This window comes from Drosophila mauritiana, chromosome 2R (genome assembly GCF_004382145.1).
Source record: "Drosophila mauritiana strain mau12 chromosome 2R, ASM438214v1, whole genome shotgun sequence".
Classification (NCBI taxonomy): Eukaryota; Metazoa; Arthropoda; class Insecta; order Diptera; family Drosophilidae; genus Drosophila; species Drosophila mauritiana.
In genome coordinates, this window is record NC_046668.1 from 4,829,467 (window position 1) to 4,843,344 (window position 13,878).

A 13,878-nucleotide genomic window follows, 5' to 3' on the forward strand; every position below is an offset into this window, starting at 1 on the left:
TCCTTATTTATATTATAAAAGAAAGGATGAACCGCAAGCGTCGTCTCTTTAAATAAGGTTACCTCCTACATTACTGGCCCCGAAAGACAGTTTTTAAGAAACATGTTTTTTGAAATGGAAAATAAACAACACCTTATCTTAGACACCAGAAGCTGCAATGTTTTTACAGACCCAACACTTTAATGAAACGGTGACAGGAAGGCCACGAATCCATTTTTATGCTGGTCTCCGCTGTGGTTTTTGTGTGGGGGTAAAACACCACCATCGCAGTCGACGTTTGTTGCTTCCTTCTTTACAATATAATTTATTTTAAGTACTTGTGACACCTACGCACCTCATGTTTCGTTGCTCGACAGTCAGTTCAGCATGTAACATACACAGAAACTTTTTTAAAGGAGCTCTGTGATTGCCTACGATGCCATGTTTGTTAGTTTATTAATTAAAAACCGCCGAATATCTATACTATTTTTTCTTTAATATTCTTATACGTAAATACATGCCGCTTTAACTAATCACAACTTTTTTCTTTTTGTTTTTTAAAGACTTTTCCGACGATCTTCTTTTTAGATTGGCCTTTGAAAGCTTAATATTAGACGTCTCTTCCTCGGACTCATTATCGCTGTCACTGTTGACAAAAATATGAGATTTTAGCTTATTATTTAATCACTCAATATGTATTTAAACTTACCCCACAGTGGGCATCTGATCAAACATATCCTCGTATTCATTGTCCACAGATTTTGCGTTGACACTCTTATTTTCACTCACGTTTCTATCCATTTGAAGCTCATCGTCCTCCTCAGGTTCTTCTGATACCCCTGCCTCGTTTTCAAACGGTCGGATAAGAATCTTAGTGGCCTTCGATTTCACGTAGCATTGGTAGAGCAGCACTGTGCTTTCGGAATCGTGGATACGAACGTATCGGTCTAGGCTTGCAGAGCTCAGGAAGCGACCGGTGGCATCTAAATGAAGGTCACTAATCCCGCCTGTGAATCCCTTATAAGTATGCACATGAGTTTTCATGCGTCGAGTGTCAAAGGCTTTTAAAGCACCCATCGTGGTACCCGTGTAAATAAAGTTTCCCTTTGCCACTAGAGTCGTAAAACTCATCCCGTGCTCCTCGCTGGCAAAACATGCAACAGGTCGACGCTGCTTGCGCGTGTCATAGATGCGAACATAGCCGGTTCGCGAGCAAGTGGCCAGCACATTAGGCCCATCCACAAAGCCGATATCGCTGTCCCAAACCGGAACCTCCAGCTGCAGATAGTCGTTGGGCAAATTCTTTGAGGTGAAAATCTGCTTGCCATCGGAATTTAGATCGTAGACCTTTAGATTGTTTTGACGCTCTTTGCCGCCAGTGGCTACAATGCTTCTGACTTGCGCGCATTGGCGCAGGTGGTCCATTTGATCACCCGTGGTGATAACCACGGGCTCGGACTCGTCGTTGGCCTCCAGCTCCAGGCTCTGTATCTGTCCGTTGCCAATGCCGGCAATAAGCTTGTCATTGTATCGGGCCAGACCAACGATTGGGGCAGCATTGAAGGATACTGTGTTCCTAGAATGTCCCTTCTCTGTGAAGGAGTGAATCTCCACGGCGTCCTTGGCCCGGCCTAGAAGAATCTCCGTCTGATCGTCGTTGCCAAAAGCCAGAGATGTGACGCGGGAATCCTTATCCAGGGCGCACAGATCACTCAGATTGCTTTGTCCATAAGGGCTCTTTTCGGATGCAGGCACCAGGTCTAAAAAGATTAAGTTATTATTGCAAGTGCTGTTCGATAAAGAACAAGCGGACGTACGTTTAAAAGAGCCTGTGTGTGTACCCACATACAGTTCGTGCTTCGCCGTGTAGTTTACATGTTTGATATTTGCCGTAGTCCACTTCATCTCAACACGCGGTTTCTTTCAGTATTTGCGATTATAATGTGAGTTAATAGGCGCTATACAAATTCCTGCGGTCAAAACAAATTCTACACGTGCAATAGAGATGTAAAAGGCATCTGGTAAATAATCGATGTTATCGTTCATATCGATATCTAACGGCCACCGATATTTTAATTAAAATTTAGGGTTGTCACCAGACTTCAATTTGCTGTTTACCAGTTTAAAAAATCATTTTTCGTTGAAAGCCACTTCTCTTGTGAGAATAAACTGATACGCATAAGACTATATTTGAATACAACATCTTTAAGTGCAGTTTTGTTGTCATATTAAATTGAAGCAAAAAGTATGCAAGCCACAGTGAGGGTATTCCCGTGATATTGGTGAAATTGCTAGACAATTTTTAAAATAGCCCAATCGAATTTGTTTCCTTTTTTCCGTGGGGTGGACTTAGTTCTTGTTTTGCAGTGATACAAACATGTTTTTGCCTGAAATCTCAAAACTGTGAATTCGAATATAAAGACCACAAAGTTGTAAGAATAATTTTCAGCTAATTTTTTTCTAGAAAATTAAAGTGATATTTGAAAACAAAATTTTATTTTATAATTTTTATAAATTAAGTTTCAAGTGCATGTCTACACCCTACTCAGTACTGGGCAGCACATGTGCCCAGCTGTTCGTGAGTGTTTACCAACACTGCCAAGTCAATTTGAAAGCAAATAGCGCACATACGTAACTTAAAGCAGAAATGGCTCTAACTAAGGTTTATGATGCCGCCACAGTGTTTAAGCACATGAATGGCATTCTAAATGTGTACAAGCCAGCCGGTATGAAGGTGAAGCACGTGCGCAATGCTATTCTGAGCAACATTTGCAAGGGTAAGCCTAGCGCCATTGAACGAACAAATTGAAATTAAGTCGGATCTGCAAAAGGACTCAACGAAATGGAACAGAGGAAACCACGCAAGTTGCAGGAGAACATAAGACTCCTGGGCACAGGCACCGCAGCTGATCACGTACTACATAACATAGGAGAGCAGACGGATCTATCGGACCACCTTCTGTCCACCGGACCGCGGTACCTCCCGCGCGACTTGATCTGCACCACAGTGTCCAGCCTGGGCGATCACACCAGCGGAGTCCTGCGTAAGTCAAGTAAAACATTTTAGATCCAGATCTAACCAAACTCTTGTAGTCTTTGGGATCAACAGGGGAGCAGGCCAGTCTACTTCTATTCGGAAAAATCGACCAGTGCGGGTCTACCATCTAATCGGGCACCTAGGCATCGCAACCGAAAATAACATACCAGACTCACGGGTCACAATGCGCTCGAATCACCGACACGTGTCCGCAGACAGAATCAGCAGCCTAGCCGCCTCTATGCAGGCATCCCATCAGCGTAAAATGTTTGAGCTCTGCGGGGTCGATTTGCAGACCCAGGAGGCATACGAACTGGCCTGTAGGGGTCTCCTACGCCCAGCGGACGACAGCCAGCCCGTCGTCTACGGCATTAAGCTGATTCACTTCGATCGACCGCACTTCACGCTGGAACTGCATGCCATCAACGAGACACAGGAATACTTGGCTACGCTAGTGCACGATATGGCCTTGGACCTCCGAACCGTGGCGCACTGCTCCCAACTACGCTGCGTGCGGCATGCCCACTTTGATGTGACAGATAGTCTGCTCAGACACGCCTGGCACTTGCCAGGAATTATCAAAAACCTCCGCCAACAACGTGACATCCTGAGGGCACATCCACAGCTTCTGCGACAACAGCGAGTGGAACTGCAAGCTACAGAATAATTTAGGAATTCATTGTAGGTAATTGAATATAGTCAAATAAATATAGGCAGATAAACTATACAGCAGTCAATCATGTCAATAGTTTTGGACGGACGTTGCATGTTCTACGCGAGCCCTTGATAAGAATATACAGAATATCTGATTATTTAGTACAAGTCTCTGGTTTCAGATATTCAGAAGGAAATAGATATTTATATCTGTTTTCCCGGTAATCTAGCGGATTTTTCCAAAGGATCTAAAATAACGTATAGTGCACAGACAAACACGTATATTTTTATTTTAAAATCTTATTTTATATATATCGTATAGTTTTTATAAGCAACCCAACAAATATTTGTTTTTTGAAAAGATTCCTAAAGTCTCGTTTTGCGGTTTATTTTGAACGGCTTCATTAGATTTTAGCAAAGTGTACTTAGTTTCAACAGCACTTAACAGCAACTGGTTTTTAAAATGTTTACTTTTACCACTTTCACCGATTTTTCTCCTGAATCAGAAAATTGTTTTCGATTAATGTTTGCAAATGCTAAAATGATGTTTAAAAATTATTTTGTATTGGCTTCGTGATCTTGATTATAGGCAAAAGCTAGAATTAGTTTTTCGCACTCGAAGATTTCCTTCTGCAATTTTTCGTTTAGCTTTTTGCCGGCCACTGACTCTTTTTCTTTCTCCAAAACCATATGCGCTTCCCTAAGGCGGCTTTGTGCAAGACCCAAGAGGGAAGTTCCCTCTGCTGGTGCCCTTCGTGCTTGCTCCTGCAGAGTGTGGGCGACCTCGATCAGGATGACCGTGACGTAGATAGCCAGCTTAATGCTGTACGGATCCAGTCGCCGGCATACGTTGTAGAGCTCATCACACAGCCGCAGTTTCCGCTCCAACTGCGTGTTGCTCAGCACGCCCAATTCCAAGCCAGCTTCGTTACCATACAGCTGGATTAACGTGTGCTTTAGGTTGAACGTGTGAAAATGATTTGGATGCAACATATGGGTCAGGCGGGCCAACAGGAGTTCAACCTGATTCGCGGAGGGGCATCCGGCCAATAAGCCCTCCACCTGCTCGGTCATGTGGGACTGCAGTTCAGCCACGTAAGCTCCATCCACTAGCATTGGGCAAGTGTCGCACTTCCACTGTGTGTTCTCGTCCAGTGGATCCACTGGCAAGTGGGTTCCGCCACAGGTCTGATTTACATCCCCCAGACATGTCAGCGCACTTATATAGGTGCCATATTCCGTTGGATCGAGACAGCGGCTGCAGCGGCAGCTGAAATGCTTCGTTAGGCGCAGATGGTGCTGGCGAAGTTGGGTGCCCCATAGGATGTTCGTGTATGTAATCCGTAGATGGTCGCCTTTTCGCAAGTCACAGCCAGCACGCACAGCGACTTGCTGAGTCTTGTTATCAAACTGGAAGTCGCAGTTGGGCTGACAAGCATGCTCCATCATGCAGGCCTGCCGGAACAACCCGCTGAGTTCCACGCCACTCGGCAGTTCGATGACCATAAAGTTGGTTTCGATGATGCCGCAAAGCCGATGCAGCATCTCCGGTCCGCAATCGGTTAGAAGGCTTGGATTAGTTTGCTTAAGTCTACATAGAAACCGCTTTTGAAGGTAGCTCACTACTCGCTTCTCTGCTTCCTCGTGCAGCTCGGTGCCCTTACGCTCCTCCTCATGAGACTGCATTTCTAACAAGGCCGACCATTTCGTGGGACTCTGTCGTTGCAACAGAAGGCATTTGAGCACCAAAAGAGCATCGCCCCTGAAGTAGTCGTTCAATGAGCGGGTATCTGCCCGAGTTGGTGATCCCGATCCCAGGCTAAGCACGCTGCATTCCATTGGCTCGTGCTCGCAGCCCGCGCTGCAGACTGGCCAACGGCATCTGGAATTCACATTGTTCAAATGGATGATGTACTATTGTAATTAGAATGTTTCACCTGCGACACTGGTGCTTCCCCAGACGGCACGGAGCGTAACAGCCTACACACGGAACGATAGAGGCCTCCTTGTCTGCGTCGGAGAGATACCACTTGGGACCCACGACTAGGGGCTCCTCAATGAAGACTATTTGCCCGGCTGCGATATCCTGGGTAACCTTCAAATATCTGCCCAGCTCGGCATCCTGCTCCTCGCTGAATGGCCTGCATCTGCGCTTGTGCTGCGGCCAGTGCTGCTTCTGGTGCTCGCGGTCGCAGTATCGCACCATTTTGCACCTAGTGCACGCTTGTGAGGCAGCAACTCCGCAAACAGGACATTCCGTGCTTGACACCATTTATTCTCCTGAACATATGCTTTTCCACTGGGACCAACTCCACCACAATGTTACGTTGGCAAGGGATATTTTCTTTTTGACGTTCTGATCTCAGCACGCCGGCGATTGTGGTCTTATTTTTAGCTCGTTTCTCCCAATGCCAATCTTTCGGGTCTAGCCAAGAGAACTTATTTGTATAAGTGTATCTCGTATAGACATTTCCGTACATTCTAGTACGCGCTCTCTGTTTACAAAGGGAAAAACCATAGAACCCAATAAAAACTCAGCAATATGCTTTTCATTCGCACTTTATTTCCTTGTGGAATACAAAAGTTGACCGTACAAAACAGGCGAAAATTAAGATAACTTAATTTGAGTGTTTATCAGTTAATTTGATACAATTTATCTTGCTTGTGATCTCCGCACAGCTAGTTCTAGTACGGTTCTTGCGGCGCGTCCAAGTCCCGGTAGTGTGATCTGGGTCGATAATCAAAACCACCGGGTCTGCAAGCAACGAAAATGAATATAGATATTGGAATTATTTACGCAAGACTAAGGATAGGGCAGAGATACAAAATATTACAATGTTTTCTTTTAGGCTATGGATTTTCATTTATTTTGGGCAATAAAGGTAGTTCTAGCATGGTACAGGAAAACAGATATCATTAGTCGTATATAAACCATCTTTATATGCAGTAGATACTTTTCCTAGCATTGCTTGAATTGCTTTTAAAACTTGAGCTCGCCAACCGATATAAGCTGCATCAATATGGCCTGTTTTTATTTGTATTGTGCTAATCAATTAGTCAAACATATCAGAATTGGCAGGCGCATCCAAATCATGGTAACCGATAAGCCGGCGCTGGTGTTCCAAAGGCAATTCTCTGCAAAAAATTTGCGACACAAGAAAGTTGTGACAAATTTCAATTTAGGCCAACAAAAGAGAAAAAGTAAAAAAAAGGGCAAGATAGAGTCGCCTAAATGCTATCAGTGTTCGAGTATGTACGTCGGAACTGTAATCCGCTGTAGTGGAAAGTGGAATCATGTGTTCAGCATGTTTCTCTTTAGCACTCCAAGGAAAGATCGTCTTCAATTCTTGGACAATGTCGATCAAATAAAATTTAAATTTATCTATTCACAAATGTTGGGAATGACTGCCGAGAATTGCACATCTACACTATAGAAAAAAATGTATAGTACTAACCTGCGAGCGGGAGGGAAGTTGCGTCCTCCACGGCCCCCACCCATCATGGGTGGACCAAAACCGTAGGGCATCGCCGAAAAAGGTGGATACATGGGCGGTCGGTATCTAACATTTTGTGAAGAAAATTAATTAATTACTCTTATTTGTTGTACAATGGGAATAAATGTTTTACTTACCCTCCACCCCCTCCACGGGCAGATTCCGATTCTGGGCGCTTAGAGGTGCCTGGATGTTCGGGAAGCTGCGGACGCTTAGGATCGCGTAGATAGTTGTTAAAGTATTGCACCTCCTTGCGCACCTCGTCGACCTTTTCCTCGTGCTTGTTGAAGATGTGCTTGCGGATGAACTCGGGCCCCTTAAACTTCTTACCCGACAGGGGGCACAACCATTTGTCCTTCGCTAACTCCTGAGTGTTCGCTTGCACAAACTTTTCCACCTCCGTTTCGGCGTCCTTGGCTCCAAGATTCTTAATCTCTTCGTCACTCAGTGGCACAGTCTTAGTAAGAAACTGTTGCAACTTGGTTTCGTACATCTTGATATACTCCTGCACGTCGTTGTTGGTCACCCGAACAGGAGGTGGACCGCGGGCATGGATAATGCCGCAGCGGTTGGGCATCTCGTCTTCATATGGATACTCACAATGGTTGTAATAGTCCACTGAGTGCACTATACGCAAGTAAAGCACAAGGCGATCAAGAACGGATATAAGTTGCTCGTCACGCTCAATGGGCTCGCCCTCAGTGTCCTTGTTTTCGCCGGTAAGGCCGAGAAGCTCTTCTTCCTCAGCTGACGCCTCTTCGATAAGGTAATCAGTGATGTTTTGCAGCACCGGGTTTTGTGAATTGAAGCCGTACGTGGAACCGCTGCCATTTTCAGAGGACTCGTTCGCTCGGGCGGAATTGGGATCATCTTTCGGCACCTCCGCCCATAGTCTGAACTTCTCATCCAGATTTAAAGCAATCTTGGCGCACAGTTTAATGTCTGATCGCACTACTTGTTTGTGGGCAGTTATACCATTGGCTGGACGTACCCGTCGGCTGAGGTCCCGATTGACGATAGCTCCCATTTCACAGTCTCTCAGTCGCTGATTGTTTAGTCCCCAGCAAATCTCTTTAATGTTGACGTCTCGCATGAAGGTTATCCAACCCCTACGATACCAACGACGCTCCACCAGGGGATCTGCAATGGCCACCCTTAAGTAGCCGGTAAATCGGTTACACACGGCCTCGATCTCTGATCGGGTTATCGAAGGGGCCAAGTTTCGCAGAAAGATGGAGGAGGTCCTATGCAAAGCCCTTGGCTGGCAGTCCTTTACTTTGTCTAGATCAATAGTCTCGGTTTCGACAACCTTGTCTTTACCAACAGAGGGCTTCTCTTCATCCTCTTCTACTTTGCTGCTGTCTCCATTATCCGTGTTCTTAATTGGATTCGAAGAAATTTCAGGTGACTTCAAAGTATCGTCAATCTCGACAGTATTGATTTTTGAGTCTAGTCCTTTGGGCTCAGTAGTATCATTTCCTTCGACCTCGTCCAGCTTGGGACTTTGTGGTTCCTGTTTTGCTTTGGTCGCTTCTTGTCTGTCCTTCTCCGCCTCGATTTTTTGTTCGGTCCTGAGGCCATCTTCCACATCATACTTTTCCTTAAGTTTCTCTTCATCTGAGCTAGAACTGGATTCGGATGAGGAGCTGTCATCATCGCTACTATTGCGTTTGCGTTTTTTTGTCTTTTTCTTGTTCAGCTGTTTTTCCTCAGGCTTGGAATCGCTGTCTTTCGAATCCTCCGCCAATTCTTTTTTTGGCGCCGAATTTTCTGCATCGTTATCATCATCCCAGTTCTCCTCATCAGAATTAACAGGCCCCACAGGTTTCCGCTGTGTCGAAACGACCGCTGGCAATGGATCTGCCTCAGTTATCTCGTCTTTGGGACTGTTAATAGTTTTCTCCACCGCCTTGACGGATTGCATCGGCTCCGCCTTTCGTTCGTACACTACTGGATCCTTGGGTTTTTCGTCTAAGACTTTGAGGTCCTCATCAGTGCCGCCTTCCAGCTTTATAACGCATGTATCTAAAACACGGATCAGAGCATCTGCCTGAGAAGAATCCACTTTCACACTTCCTATTGTTCCGTTCTCGAGTAACTCCATGAAAACATCAGTGCGCCTCTGCAATAAGTAAGATTGGTTATGGTTTCTGCGGTAAGTGAAGCAAAAAATTAAACCTGAAGGAAGCCCCGCTGCTCCTCGCTGCGTTTAACACTGTCCTCGGGATGGTATTTGTTTTTGAACCTGCAGTTAAAAAAAATGGTATGGTTATTAATATTGCAGTAATTAAAACCCTTGTTTTAATTTCTTTTCTCTACATTCTTCGCCCGGCTGTTGATAATGGATTCGGTAAATTGTACACCAGTTTAGATAGTTGTTTGTTGTTGAATTATCACCCAAAATCTTACCTTGCAAGCTTATCGCTTTCGTTATTTATGGGATTGTTTTATATTTATTTGGGCAATCGAATTTAAATAAATCGCGGTTTTGAAATATGAACACACCTCGGCATTGCTCGCCGGGTAATTAATAAATTGTACTCAGTTAACAGCTCTGCTATGGCGCAGAACCTCTCAGAGAAGTCTTTATCTCACAAACCCAAAAAGCTGCAGAGAAAAACTTAATACATAGAAAGTTATGAGTGGCGAGCAGAAGAACGGCAAATAACGCAATGCGCCTGCACAAGCAGAGATATCAACAAAACCGTCGTTGATCCACTTTTGGTCAGCTACTAACCATTCCTCATCCTTGTGGGCCACGAAAAACTCGTTTAGCTGCTGGCGCTTGAAGTCTGTTTTATACTCGGTGTATTTGCGCATCACTTCCGAGTCAGAAATGTTCTCGTCCTGGGTGTCGAGGAACTGTTTCAGGTTGAGCATGGCCGGCTGGGTAAGGGTGTCGCTCCCGCCGCCACCTATGGACTCCCGAACAGGTGGGGCATGGCCGGCGTGGGAGTAGGCCGAGTGCATCGACTGGTAGTGGTCGTTCCAGGCCTGCATCAAATACGGATCATAGCCTTTATAGAAAGAGAATTCGATAAGCAATCTGAATAGCCTGGAGTGTAGTAAAACTCACCCCCGAAGCGGGGATTGGCGCGCACATCACCGTCGCCCCAGTCCGGGCGCATACGCTTGGCTGGGGGCAAATCACGGCCGGGTGACCCATAGCGTGGTCTAGCTCCCGGACCACGGTAGTCGCTATAGTCTGGTCTGTGGCGAGCTCCTCCTGCGGAAGCTGCGCCCCTGAATGGATTGCTGAAACGTCCAGTAATGGTGTCATGTAATAGTTGAAAGGTGACCTTCACTTACCGCTCCGCCCACTCGTCGCGGGCACCGGCAGAGCCGCCCACCGGCCGGCGGTCATCCCGGCGTTCCGTACGGTAACTGTCGCGCTCTCCACGGAATTTGTCCCGTCGCTTGCGGTCGTACTCATCGTCGGAATCAGCCATTTGGTCTGCAACGAAAGCAAGTAATACAGATGAAAGTCGCTCGTTCTTAACCTCACTTATGGGCCGGTGAGTGCTTCAAAATTATACGATTAAAACCGCTTCGAACCGTTTGCAATTTGGGTCGGCAGACTAGTTATTTCATATTTAATTTCGGTTTTCATCTAAGCAAATGGGGCCGCCATCTTGTCACTTTGCTTACAACCGCTTACGTGTTTCAACGAATGGACAATGAGAAATGAATTTTTAAGTGCCAATAAAAGAGCGTAGAATATAATATATCGGCATTTTTTGTTACATTTTTTGCTCCTTAATCATTTCGTAATTACCTTTGCCTAACTTAAACCAAATTTTACTTATAACTTCGCGTCTGTCAATCAATGTGACCGTTTGTGTGCAACGCAATATACCTTCCAGAAAACATACAAAAGAAAAAATACCAAATCCTTTTTATATCCCTCTAATTTATAAAATTATCCTTAAGTGTACCCAAACATCCTCTTCACACTGTGCAGGACTTCATGTACAGCTAAAACTGTAACTCCACGATGATGTAAAAGTCGAAAACTGGTATCAGTGAAATCTACTCACAAATGGTGACAACGCCGTGTTGATTAACCCTTATGTGAATGGACTAAAATTATCATTTTACTAAGTGTTGGTCTCATAAGTCTTCAAGGAAACTTTTTACCTACCTACCACCTTCAGACATGGAAATGATCAAAATCATAAAAGTAAATTCACCAAAACTCAATATCAATCCAATTGTTTAAGGTCTTGGGATTCTATTCGTAAAGAGAAGCCAACATTTAGTTGATTGTCGCCGTTCTAAATTTTCCGGATCAGCTCACTTTCTATTTGTTTATCCGTAAACCTTTCCATTCCGGATAACTCTTCTTAGATATTTTTCTTGGGGTTTGCTTCTCTCTACCGTATTAATTGATCCACACTCAGAGAAAAACCCTTTCTCAACGATCTCGATGTAAGAATTTTGATCTCAAAATCTTTCCAAGATCGAATCACGTTCAGCATACTCGAATCGAGAGCGAGCCATTCTCAGATTGCACATTATAGTTGATCGGAATCACTTGCCTTGTCAATCTCCATCGAAAACCCAACCGTAGTATCGACAAAAATTAGCACAATGCACTATTTATGTTAAACAGTATTGGAATCCATGTAAAAAATATATAGTTCATCCCCAAACATTACATTGAAAACAAAATTCGTGAATTTTCTACGAAGTTAAACAGGACTAAAATTGTCAGAAAATAAAAGTAACACATTAATCGATTGATATTCCTGTTATTATACATTTGTTAAAAATAGGAAACACATTGCTTTTCGCTTAAATAAATGTATAGCTTTCATATTTACCAAACTAATAGTAGTAAATAATAAAATGTGCTTGATATAATTAAATTAACTTAAACTTATCAGAGCTCATTTTTTTGGTAATGCAATTTTCGTAATGTCATATACTCTTATCCAATTAAAAATTGTATAATGCAATTTAAATGCATGTGCTTAGTTTCAGGATGCTTTTGGATTCTGAGTACTTATAAAAAGTCTATAATTTTCAATTGTTTTGTGGCTTTAAAGTTATATCCATTTTTTCTATCGATCTCGAGGAAATTCCAGTTTGGGGTAAAGCAATTGGATCGGGGGAGAACAATTTCCACAAGAGAACAACGAAGTAACCGTTGAGATATGTACATATTTGATGTTATGTAAAGTATTTTTTCTCTTCTAATGAAATATAAAAAAAAATATTGTATATATTGGTGTAAAATAATGATAAATGCGGTATACCGAATATCAAGTCTTTATCAATTAAATGCTAAAAAATGGATGGACTTACACGTGTAAATGTATGTAGGATACAGTTTGCACGGAATATAGGCATGGAAAAACATCCTAGGTGAATCATAAAACTTGTATCTTAAAGTTTCCGAATCTTGGCGTTTATGCGGACAGACTGACTCGCAGAGAAACGGACTATTAGACTAATACTATTGTTCATGCTGAAAAATGTATTAAGATAGATATTAAATAAGCGCATTCTTCTGTATACTAATATTATTTAAGGATGATAGTTTATATCTTATTCCATGAACAAAATGTTTAAATGCCCAACAAAAACAAGTTATTTAAATATGTCGTTTTTATTTTATTACACTTTTCATATATCGTATATATAGACTTCTGTTAGATTTATGTTTATATATATATATATATATTTACAACTTAATTATACAACTATGCAAATTGTATGTGTATCTAGTTCTAAATTAATGTATTGATTAAGAAATTAGCTTTAAAAATGTAATCTTTGCGCCCTTACTTTTAGATTAAACTTTTGACAATTGGCCAGACCCTCAAAAATATCCTACTCGACAACTAACTGCATATAATCGACAATATCAGCTGTCTTACTTATGTCCACCAACTTAACATAATGCTTTAATTTTAAAGTATAAAAGTGTGTGTGACGTAACATCGTTAGAGCATTACATACCATTAAATTAATTAGGATTTTAAATATAATGTCAGGTTCATCCATTTATGTAAGTATGTAAGTGCATGTAGCTTCCTTTCCATGCACCGTATATATTGCAAATGGAGTTTTTTCTTCCATTCTGGTGTATTTAATGTGAAATCCATTTAAATTAGAAAAGCACGATTCGCTGCTAGTTTATTTAAATGCTAACAATCTCTACTTCTCTCTCTTTATCAAAATCGATTTACGGCAACATAAGGAATATGCGAGACATGGAAAGTTTTTGAAATAAAGAAGCAATTTGCTTATCGACTTACTGCTGATAAATGTAAAAGGTGAAGTAAAAGTTTTCTGGCAGTGTAGCATGTAAATAATAATGCGAGTGAAATAGAAAACTATTTCTAGGCGATCCGTAAAATCACCAATTTAATTTACTATTTTTTTCTACGTATCTGCGGTGTAATGGGCTTCTTTCACAATATTGTAAGTTTGCTGATTAGATTATCGATTTTCTTTTGTATTTCTCGTTACACTAAAATGCCATCAATTCAGTTTTCAGTTTTTCATTCGTATTTTAAAATCTCTATTTCCGGAAAAATGATTTTACTCGCTAAGATCTTTGTCTAGCAATTGTGTGCGTTGTCAATCAATATACGTATAGGTTCTGACTTAAAGATATACTCGAAATCGTATCTTGAACTGGTTGTTATAATTGTATATATTTCGTGGGTATTAATGGTACAATTTAGAATTACATTACTGATTGCT

The 13,878-nt window shown here is 42.4% G+C and overlaps 4 protein-coding genes across 9 annotated transcripts; 1 reads left to right on the plus strand and 3 right to left on the minus strand.

The window, feature by feature from the left end:
* Window positions 1-454: 454 nt before the first annotated feature.
* On the minus strand, window positions 455-1,996 carry LOC117137496 (WD repeat-containing protein 74). The gene is made up of 3 exons (XM_033298974.1): window positions 1,797-1,996; window positions 689-1,739; window positions 455-625 (listed from the first exon to the last, which is right to left on the minus strand). Exons 1-3 carry the CDS (start codon window positions 1,882-1,884, stop codon window positions 505-507), a joined length of 1,260 nt encoding a protein of 419 aa, XP_033154865.1. The 5' UTR covers window positions 1,885-1,996; the 3' UTR covers window positions 455-504.
* Window positions 1,997-2,557: 561 nt separating this feature from the next.
* On the plus strand, window positions 2,558-3,748 carry LOC117137508 (mitochondrial mRNA pseudouridine synthase Trub2). Its single transcript, XM_033298989.1, has 3 exons — window positions 2,558-2,756; window positions 2,811-3,023; window positions 3,073-3,748. Exons 1-3 carry the CDS (start codon window positions 2,627-2,629, stop codon window positions 3,681-3,683), a joined length of 954 nt encoding a protein of 317 aa, XP_033154880.1. The 5' UTR covers window positions 2,558-2,626; the 3' UTR covers window positions 3,684-3,748.
* Window positions 3,749-3,826: 78 nt separating this feature from the next.
* Window positions 3,827-6,003, minus strand: LOC117137507 (SET domain-containing protein SmydA-8). Its single transcript, XM_033298987.1, has 2 exons — window positions 5,608-6,003; window positions 3,827-5,552 (listed from the first exon to the last, which is right to left on the minus strand). The coding sequence occupies exons 1-2, from the start codon at window positions 5,940-5,942 to the stop codon at window positions 4,226-4,228; spliced, it is 1,662 nt and encodes a 553-aa protein (XP_033154878.1). The 5' UTR covers window positions 5,943-6,003; the 3' UTR covers window positions 3,827-4,225.
* Window positions 6,004-6,213: 210 nt separating this feature from the next.
* On the minus strand, window positions 6,214-11,018 carry LOC117136359 (serrate RNA effector molecule homolog). 6 transcript variants are annotated; one of them, XM_033297229.1, is made up of 8 exons: window positions 10,940-11,018; window positions 10,474-10,618; window positions 10,241-10,419; window positions 9,902-10,181; window positions 9,343-9,409; window positions 7,302-9,286; window positions 7,126-7,230; window positions 6,218-6,805 (listed from the first exon to the last, which is right to left on the minus strand). In XM_033297229.1, the coding sequence occupies exons 2-8, from the start codon at window positions 10,611-10,613 to the stop codon at window positions 6,724-6,726; spliced, it is 2,838 nt and encodes a 945-aa protein (XP_033153120.1). In that variant the 5' UTR covers window positions 10,614-10,618; window positions 10,940-11,018; the 3' UTR covers window positions 6,218-6,723. The 6 variants fall into 6 exon arrangements, with proteins under 6 accessions (XP_033153119.1, XP_033153118.1, XP_033153117.1 ...); XM_033297228.1 differs by lacking the exon at window positions 10,940-11,018 and having other exon boundaries at window positions 6,214-6,425; window positions 10,241-10,407; XM_033297227.1 differs by lacking the exon at window positions 10,940-11,018 and having other exon boundaries at window positions 6,214-6,805; window positions 10,241-10,407.
* Window positions 11,019-13,878: the final 2,860 nt, after the last annotated feature.

Excerpts from the sequence above, each read along its gene's own strand:
- LOC117137496 (XM_033298974.1), bottom strand. The coding sequence starts at position 1,884 with ATGAAGTGGACTACGGCAAATATCAAACATGTAAACTACACGGCGAAG. Across the intron at positions 1,740-1,796 it reads ACACACAGGCTCTTTTAAAC|ACCTGGTGCCTGCATCCGAA; the intron begins GTACGTCCGCTT and ends TAATCTTTTTAG. Across the intron at positions 626-688 it reads GATCAGATGCCCACTGTGGG|TGACAGCGATAATGAGTCCG; the intron begins GTAAGTTTAAAT and ends TTTTGTCAACAG.
- LOC117137508 (XM_033298989.1), top strand. The coding sequence starts at position 2,627 with ATGGCTCTAACTAAGGTTTATGATGCCGCCACAGTGTTTAAGCACATG. Across the intron at positions 2,757-2,810 it reads TCTGAGCAACATTTGCAAGG|GACTCAACGAAATGGAACAG; the intron begins GTAAGCCTAGCG and ends GATCTGCAAAAG. Across the intron at positions 3,024-3,072 it reads TCACACCAGCGGAGTCCTGC|TCTTTGGGATCAACAGGGGA; the intron begins GTAAGTCAAGTA and ends AAACTCTTGTAG.
- LOC117137507 (XM_033298987.1), bottom strand. The coding sequence starts at position 5,942 with ATGGTGTCAAGCACGGAATGTCCTGTTTGCGGAGTTGCTGCCTCACAA. Across the intron at positions 5,553-5,607 it reads GGGAAGCACCAGTGTCGCAG|ATGCCGTTGGCCAGTCTGCA; the intron begins GTGAAACATTCT and ends TGTGAATTCCAG.
- LOC117136359 (XM_033297229.1), bottom strand. The coding sequence starts at position 10,613 with ATGGCTGATTCCGACGATGAGTACGACCGCAAGCGACGGGACAAATTC. Across the intron at positions 10,420-10,473 it reads CGCGACGAGTGGGCGGAGCG|CAATCCATTCAGGGGCGCAG; the intron begins GTAAGTGAAGGT and ends TGGACGTTTCAG. Across the intron at positions 6,806-7,125 it reads AACTTCCCTCCCGCTCGCAG|AGAATTGCCTTTGGAACACC; the intron begins GTTAGTACTATA and ends AATTTTTTGCAG.